This window comes from Sphaeroforma arctica, assembly GCF_001186125.1.
Source record: "Sphaeroforma arctica JP610 unplaced genomic scaffold supercont1.119, whole genome shotgun sequence".
Taxonomy (NCBI): domain Eukaryota; class Ichthyosporea; order Ichthyophonida; genus Sphaeroforma; species Sphaeroforma arctica.
In genome coordinates, this window is record NW_014040439.1 from 119,543 (window position 1) to 128,487 (window position 8,945).

An 8,945-nucleotide genomic window follows, 5' to 3' on the forward strand; every position below is an offset into this window, starting at 1 on the left:
AAACAAACTTACTCCACTTTTGTGGCCTGCTCCCCGCGCGACCATTCGCGGACTACCTCGGAGGTTGCCTGGGAATACAACTCGACTCAATGGCCAGCACAAATTCACTCACCCTTCTGACGCAACCCGCCTGGGCCCACGACAAACCATCACTGCGCTTCCCGTACAGTATCTATGCTCACCTGAGAACTGTACACATAACCACGGGCGGGCGTACACCCGATCATGTAGCCCTCCGCCAACACTGTGACGACATTAGGAAGAACTCAACAAAACGCTGGTCCAATAAGGAAATCGTGGCAATGGCCCGGCACCAATACTACTACCAAATGGTCATGAGTACAAAGCCGGGCACGACAGCTTCAACCGCTGCTTAGAGCCTACACCAATCTGGCTCTGTACTACGATTGAAACGAATACGTACATGTTCACATTGCTCGACTACCGCACTGACGGCTATATCTGCTGTGTCTACCCCGGTAGCCCCAAATTCACCACCAGCCACTTTACCTGCATCCAACAATTGATCCGACGCATCCTGGTAGGCCCGAAACTGCCGCACATTGGCCCTGACCTCCTCCAGCAAATACAGGAGCGCCACGACTTCCACGGTATCTGGACCCTCCACGAATACCTTGGATCCTTTTTCCAGCATATAGAACAACCGCCGTACCTTCTCTCTGACACATCAACCTGACACATCAACAGATGTTCCCCATACCCCGGCTAATCACGCTGTTGAAGTACTACTTCCACATTTCGGTACAAACCCAGTCATCGCGCTTGTTGGTTCCGCCTATGATCTTCCAGTACAGGCCAGCCAGCACATACCGAGTGCATTCGTGGTCTGATGCGGCATTGGCTTATACCCAACCTTGCTCTACTCGGTATTGTAAATTTCGATGGATATTTCTATGTTTTAAACTATGTTATATAAAACAAGATACAATTTAAGTCAGTTAAGATTTAGCAGTGGTAGCTTGTGTAAGAATAATCGGGACTGCCTCTTGTAGAGTATGGAGAGTAGCTGAACGGTACGAGACAATAGGATACAATAGACCTCTTCTCAAGTACGGTTATCTCAGCTAGGAAAAGTCCCTAGACTGCGAGAACCGAACTGAGTCTTTAGTTGTGTTTTCACTAGACTCATATTTACTTGAGTGTTCCTCGGGAGTCCCGGTATAGCTTACCGGTTCTACCGCTAATATTTCTGATGATTCTAATATCGGAAATATTCCAATCCTAATTCCAAAACTCAGTATTTGATTATTCTGGGTTTTGGGATTTGGATTGGCTTTTTGATAATCTGGTCCCTAGTAGATGCTACACTCTTGGTAAGAGCCTTAATATCCTCGATCACACAGGACGTACCAATTTTCACTAAAAGCACTAAGTGTTCATGACTACATGCCTAATTTGTAGATAGACAGAAGAACGTAAGTCAAGTTAATACATTAGCTAATATAAATAAAGTTCCATCTGAAGAAAAGATAAAGAAAAAGAAAAAGACTTATTGGATTTTGGAGATTGGCGGGAAGACCAAAACCTGTAAGTAGTAGTTCAGATTATAAAATTTGTTTATAATATCCTACATTTACTATCGTCTCAAATAGGTCCATGTAAATGAGTCATACCAAATACTCAGGCTATTGGAGCCATCATTTTTTTTTTAGAACACTTTGGAAATCTTGGAAAAAGAACTTGTATTAAATTATTCTCAATACAAATAAAAACCAATGTGATATCTCATTTGATCTTGATATTTTATACTGACCGGAGGCCGTATATCTACATAAATAGCTTTTAGAACTACGGACGTACGTGAAGGTACAATCTAGTTCGTAAAGTGAAAACCAAAGTAAACCGCTTTCGGTCATGGCTTATCGAGTAAGTATTTGCCCATATGTACGAGTTCAAGACTCATGTTGTACTCTTATGTCATTTAGTATTTGGTCCAGTAAGAGGAGACCGACTTATACATATTTTTAAGTTTATAATACGCTATCGATATTATGACAAAAGGGAAGAATAGGGCAGCGAATGTAGTTAAGGCTGCAAACGCGAAAGAATTTGCTGTAGGCGAAGCGAAGCAGAAAACGCCCCCGGCACCACCAGAAGCTGCTGAGGCAACTGAGGTCACGCCAACACAAGTAGCACCAACTCTATCAAACTGGGAACGTAAGAAGTCGGCTGATTCGGGTGTAGGCTCTTCAGTTGGGAGCGTGACATCTGAGCCGCTGAAGCCACCAGCAAAGAAGTCAAGGTCCAGAAAGGGAAGGTTGAGCTCGGAAAATTCAACTTCAGAGAAAGTACGACATGCACTGGAATCAGATGTATCATCTCCACCAGTAGACACGCGCACCTATCATACCTATCATATGTTATCCCGAGATATGAGAACTTTCTTGAAAAACTACCAACCAATGGTACATGAACTGAGACCCACTAAGCAGCGGAAGAAAAAGCAAGCCGCAGCGAAGGATCAAGGTCATGGTGAATCAGGAGAAAATTACTCGGAGGATGTGCCAATAGCACACAAACTGTTGGATCAGCCCCAAATCAACGTAACGGAGGAACAACTGCGTTTCGTGGATATTGGTCCGGATGATGTTGACCATACACTTCACCGTCAGGACGACGATTCGGACACCAGGCTGGATTCACAATTCTTGCGTTTACCCAAACACCACTCCGACCGGCTTGGCGACAGAACTTTGATCTGGGCCATCCATACCAGACTCAGATTGATATCCAGGAGGAGGGTCAACGAGAGCTGATCCGACAGCGGGCCAACCGGGCATAGGTGTTAATGGGTGTTAAGACCAAGCCGGATGGTACAATCTCACTTAGGTTTGTAATGAATGCAGCGGTAAGAAATTTTAGGCTCGATTTGTTTAGAGATTCTAATTACTACAATCGGCTAGTAGCAATGAAGACTGACGAGGATAAGCAGGCACGCAAACGTTTTCGTCAGTTTCAAAAGATACTACCGAAGGTATTCGGAATTAAGAGAGATGTAAGTTTTGCACACTTAATTTGGTACGCAATTTGCGATCTTCTTGGAGATATTCCCGATTTGATATCGAACCATTTGGCACTCTATCAAGCCATATTGGTATTTGAGATGTTGTCCAGACAATGGAGAGGCAAACACAATCCGATCTTCATCATCCGAAGCTCAATCTTCTCCTGGATTGGATGCAACAACAATGTCACGAATGGCATCCGAACAGGAGCCTGTACCAAATCCACCTACGGAAGGCAATCCACAGAATGCCCCAGAGGTAGTTCCGAAGGACAAACCGACCGAAGAGCCTAAACCTGATCAGGCGGAAGCAAAAACATATTTGTCATCATCGGGAGACAGTTCGCCCCCAGCGGCTATCCCAACGACGACACAAGATGCTGATCCATCACATGCGTTCATACACATAGAACAGGTCGATGGATCAAAGAATGAGGCAGACATGTGACTGCAAGGTATCAGATCACTCCAGTAGTGATTTGAAAATAGCTGAATTCTCTGTTTAAATGAACAAAGCTGAGGCTGCTTCTCTCGAGGCGATGGATCAAGGTAGGATTGATGCCGCTAGTCTTTACATGTCAATGGCTGCGCACTTCCAGACCAAGATTGATTCAGAACTAAGAGTGATTCAGACCGAGAAGGCTGTGGAAGGCAAGAAGTTTGTAAAGGACATAGGTAAACTACCAACGGCATACATATCTGATCGAAAGGACCGAAAGGATCCAATCGATACTAGCAGTCTGGCGTTGTTATCTAGGTATTTGAAGGAGTTTGACAGATTATGCTTACAGCAAATCTACGTAAGAATCTATGGTTCGAAGCAGCGCAGCAGAGCTTTAAGCCGTCCTCTTACAAGTACAACAAGTTGGAGAAGGCGAAACAAGCGATCACTAAGCTGAAGACGTGGAAAGAGCAGAGTGAGATGATCGTTATCTATTCTCGACGGACCCTCAACCGGAATTGCTTGTATCGATCATGATACCACCGGAAGAAGGAACGCCAGTGTCCCACTACCTACTGGAGTTGAACACACACATGTCAAGGGCCCAGACTCGGAAGATATCACCTGATATGCTAATCATGTGTGTACTATGGGTGCAGACAATCTTTTGGTCGAGCCTGCATAGGAAAGATCAAGAGATCCTGTATGCTGATATGCATCAATCTTACCCGGACAAGGTACGAGAGATCTCCATTGAGGGACCTACCTACGGTATTATGAAGCTTGCTGACTTAACCTGGGCTGAGTTTTACTCGAGAGCAGATCAGACGTTTACGAAACGTCCCAGTTCCGTGGTGAAAGTCACCAATGTCCAGAAGAAGGTCGGAGGCAATCTCGCCGGAGGATCAGGCATGGTCGAAACTCTCAGTCTACTAATGGAGGTCAGAAGGTGAACAAGGGAGGTGACAAAGGTGGCCATAAGAACAAAAATACCAATGGTTCCGATGGCAACAAGAACAATGTCATCCCTAAGGGTAACCAGACCGCCAGAAATGGACCACCTGCAGGCAATCCGAAGCCCAGGCATAGGGAGGTCAAGAACTGTAGTGAGACTGATTGCAATTGGCGAATGACCCAACATGAGCCGAATGGCAGATGGAATAGGAGGCACGCAGACAAGTGTAAGCACTTTGTCACGAAGTGTGCCGACTTGCAAGGGTTTTAGGGTTGCAAGGTGCAACCAAAGGTTGATGTTAAGTGACAAACATACCGAGTCTTGTCACTACGACAAAAGAACGCACCTCAAGACGAGCGTGTCATCCTTGATATACGAGTTAATGGACATTAAAAAAAAGCGTTGTTGGGTCCAGGCTCGCAAATTTCATGTATATCATCTAGATTCTGTAAGATGACAGACATAACTCGTAAGTCAGAACCAACTATGTTGAAACTGGCTGACGAAAGAGAGATCACTTGTAGAGAGATGGCGATCGATCTTAGGTTTACTTTGACAGACCAACGTACTACAGTTACTAAGGCAGTCATATGTAACACATCACCTGACTATGATCTCATAGTGAGCATGGGTGATTTATTGTCACTAGGTATAGTAAATACAGGCTTACCTATGAACATTGAACCACAGAAGGATCAGTCGGACGATAAACCTTCGAAGACTGTGAACGAGATGATCCCTCACTTCACAAAGAAACTCAAGGACTTACTTTTTGAAAATGACAAGACCAAGATTACTGACTGGGCTAAGTTCAAATTCAACAACGGATATGTTAGTCTAATCTGACCAGAGTGGATTTCTCGAAGTTGAAGCGTCCTACACGTAACTATGTTGCATGGCGTTATGAGCAGGTCGTACGTGAGCAGGTTAAACTTGGTTAGATGATGGAGTGATCGCCGTCAACTACGACCCGACTCCCGTCAACCTAGCGCTTTTAGTCGTCGACCAGTTCAACTCTGACGTGACGCTGAAGAAGGTTTGGGTGTGTTTGGACATAAGCGCCAATAACGCTCTGATACCGACACACAATTTTCACTTACCAAGGATAAACGAACTACTCAGGCGTATGGAGGGAGCTAATATATTTTCCACTATCGACCTGAAGCAGGGCTACCACCAGATGAAGATGTACAAGCCACATCGGAAGTATTTCACCTTTACCTGGGAGGGTCAGTAATATTTGTTCAAAGGCGCCCCCTTTGGGTTACACATTTTACCTGCCTTCTTCCAGCAGATAATGCAAGATTTGTTTAGGGACATGTACAATGTACAAGTATACATTGATGACATTGTGGTACTCACCAAAACCAAAGAGGAACACGACAGGGTTGTGCGAGAGGCCCTAGACAGACTCAACAAGCACAACTTTAATGTCAACAGTAAGAAATATCACTTCGGTGTCAACGAGATTCAACTGTTGGGTTACCGAGTATCCGGGGATGGAATCATGATCGATCCCGGGAAGGTCGGACACTAGCTAGACTGGAGAACTCCTACCACAGAAAAGGATGTCAACAGCATGTGCGGACTCGGCAACTTTTTGTCTGACGGGGTACCACACCTGGCGAGCTACTTGAAGCCCTTTGGACATTTGAGATGTCATAAAGGCAAACTAGGCGCACTGTGGACCAAAGACTGTGATGACGCATTTAAGCAGCCCAAAACAGTGATTCAGCAGGCACCAGTAGTCCAGCCACCAAAGTATGGTATTCCATTCATGGTAGCAACAGACGCGTCCGACATGGCACTCGGCGGCGTTCTGTATCAAATGATTGAAGGGAAACCAAGATATGTACAGTTCTTTAGCAGGGCTATGAACTCGTCTCAGATCAATTACCCAACCGTGCAACAAGAGCTTTTGGCTATTGTTACTGCACTCACTCATTTTAAGGACTATCTATATGGCACACACTTTAACGTGCTATGTGATCAGAAGTCATTGCAACACCTAAAGGACATGAAAAATAACTCACAGTTAGTCAGTCGGTGGCATGACACAATTGCGAAATTTTCTTTCGGCATAACACACATACCGGGTTTTCACAATCACTTACCCCACATGTTGTCTCGCTTCGTACCAGATTGTAACAATATGGTTAGGGAGTTACTTAGGTGGTTTAAGATCGCTGACAACACACATGGACCACATACCATAGATATGTTTGCCGCACATCATAATGAGCAACTGCCGAGGTACCGGACATTGGAACATCCGGAAGGAGTCGGATTCCAGATAGACTTGTCTAACGAGAATGCCTGGGCAAATCCTCCATGGCTATCAATACCACAGTTACTAAATTATATACATATTCAAGATGCTACCATCACGTAGTGTTGTCCCCTAAGACACTCAGATAAATGGCTACCACAGTTGATCTCAATGATACAATGTGGGCCGATCTATGAGGATAGAGAGGTAGATACTTTCTATGCCAGGGTACCCGTGCAGTCCAGAAGACGCCTTGGCGACATACTATAATATGTCGAATAGGTCCTGTTGGAACAACCAAGTGGACTCCATCCGAGACTTTCAAACAGAAGGTTGATGAGTCCAAGATTCCACTCTTGAATCCTAAGTCTCAAGCAGAGACTGGGACAACACAAGCACCTGCAGTATGTGTTACCGAGATACAGCCAAATTCAAAGGAATCAAAGAGGAGCGCAACACTAGCGAAAGCCTTTTACAAGAAGATACGGTCTGACAGGGAAACTGCATACCAAGCAGAGACTCGATTGTCTTTTGAGAGACTAAAGTAGTAGACGTATTTCTATATACGTTAATAACGTTTTACGTCGTCAGCCCAAGAGTAATTTTGGGTCAGCCCGAGAGAACGTAAGAGTAATTCGAGACTTCTTCTCAAAATATTCTATTTATAGAATACGGGCCACCGGCTAGCCGAGAGCCGAGGTCCGAGACTGAGTGTAGTATCAGAGAATATGATATATTTATTTCTGGAAAATATATCCGAGTGCTAGTGTTCTGCATAAGGTTTCTCATACTGATCATATAAGTTTTTACCCTGGCCAACCTAAGTGGTTGAACACTAGTACAAACACCATCAGTATATGACTTAGTATAATAAATTTACCCAATATGCGTACAACTCGGACCAAGAAAATAAAATAGTTGCACGCAATATTTTATTCATGACGTACACACATCACATACTGTCGTAATAATCTCTAATAATTTATGCTACATAGCCAACATATAGCGCATATATCACATACTGCCATACCAACACATGCTACATCATATGCTACATAACCAGCATATATCACATTCTGCAATATCAGCATATGCGCCATATAATATTTAATAACGTAATGTCAATCAGTTGCATGACTATAGTTAAATAGTGTATATAGAATAACTAGTGCAACAGGATCATTATTCATATTTGACTTGTGAATACAGTTTATATACTTGAAGTTTGTACGATGACTAGTAAGCAGGCTACACCAGCTACACCGAAAGTAAAGGGTAGAATTGCTGATGGTGACGCAACACCCGCGAGAATAACCCCCAAACGAGAAGCAAAGTATAATAATCCGTACTGTACAAAGTATGCCGCAGACGGTAAGGATAACAGCAACCGTAAACGAGTTGTCTGGGCAAAACAGCGACCGACCAAATAAAACTCTTGACCTTGGAGGTAAGGAACCCAAAGGTAAGGAGGAAAATGGGTTACCTAAAGGTAGGGAATAAAAGCAAAAGCCAAAGTGTTTGCTTAATATACCCTATGAAGAGAAGGTTCATGCGCACAAGCATGAGATAAAGACAGGTACCCTACTTTTACTACCCGATAGGAAGCTGTACCGTGTTCAGAATGTGAAGCAGGATGGCAATTGTCTTCCAAGATATACATAGTTTTGGAAGGTAAATATGGTTCTATTAATAGTATTAGACTAAATCTTATATTTGGTATTTTACTGGGGCCTTTTAATGACCTTGTCCAAATATCTAATATGTAAAATGGAAAAGGTGTTAATTAATAAAACCGTTAAAACCCATTTAAGGAAAACTGAGTTTACGTACTTTTAAGAGTACGTTTTGCGTACTATTAAGAGTACGTTTATATTACAAGATTCTAATGTGGAGGCCCGGCTTTTACATAGATAAGCGTTCCACTCTCGCCTCCCGCTAGATAAGCGTCCCACTCTCGCCTTCCGTTAGTTATGCGTCCCACTCTCGCCTCCCGCTGGCTCAAATAGCAATTTGCGCATCGCTGCGCACACGTGCATGCGTAGATGCAATTTTATGTACACGGATAAGCACGCGCACATAGTCACGTATTGTACATACATCTCATAAATATACCTCTAAATTTTAAGAGAAGTTATTTTTTCAATGCAATGCAAACGTATTTTACATCGTACGCACTAGCGCATGCCTGCGTGCACAAATGAATGATTGGAACGCAGATCTTATTACTGTAGTGACGCATTACCATAAATTTATA

The 8,945-nt window shown here is 43.7% G+C and overlaps 3 protein-coding genes across 3 annotated transcripts; all 3 read left to right on the plus strand.

Moving 5' to 3' along the window:
* Positions 1 to 2,012: 2,012 nt before the first annotated feature.
* On the plus strand, positions 2,013 to 2,777 carry SARC_02617 (hypothetical protein; the record flags this gene model as incomplete). Its single annotated transcript, XM_014303625.1, has 1 exon — positions 2,013 to 2,777. One exon carries the CDS (start codon positions 2,013 to 2,015, stop codon positions 2,775 to 2,777), a length of 765 nt encoding a protein of 254 aa, XP_014159100.1.
* Positions 2,778 to 3,209: 432 nt separating this feature from the next.
* SARC_02618 (hypothetical protein) lies at positions 3,210 to 3,473 on the plus strand (the record flags this gene model as incomplete). The annotated part of the gene is made up of 1 exon (XM_014303626.1): positions 3,210 to 3,473. The coding sequence occupies one exon, from the start codon at positions 3,210 to 3,212 to the stop codon at positions 3,471 to 3,473; it is 264 nt and encodes an 87-aa protein (XP_014159101.1).
* Positions 3,474 to 7,923: 4,450 nt separating this feature from the next.
* Positions 7,924 to 8,121, plus strand: SARC_02619 (hypothetical protein; the record flags this gene model as incomplete). The annotated part of the gene is made up of 1 exon (XM_014303627.1): positions 7,924 to 8,121. One exon carries the CDS (start codon positions 7,924 to 7,926, stop codon positions 8,119 to 8,121), a length of 198 nt encoding a protein of 65 aa, XP_014159102.1.
* Positions 8,122 to 8,945: the final 824 nt, after the last annotated feature.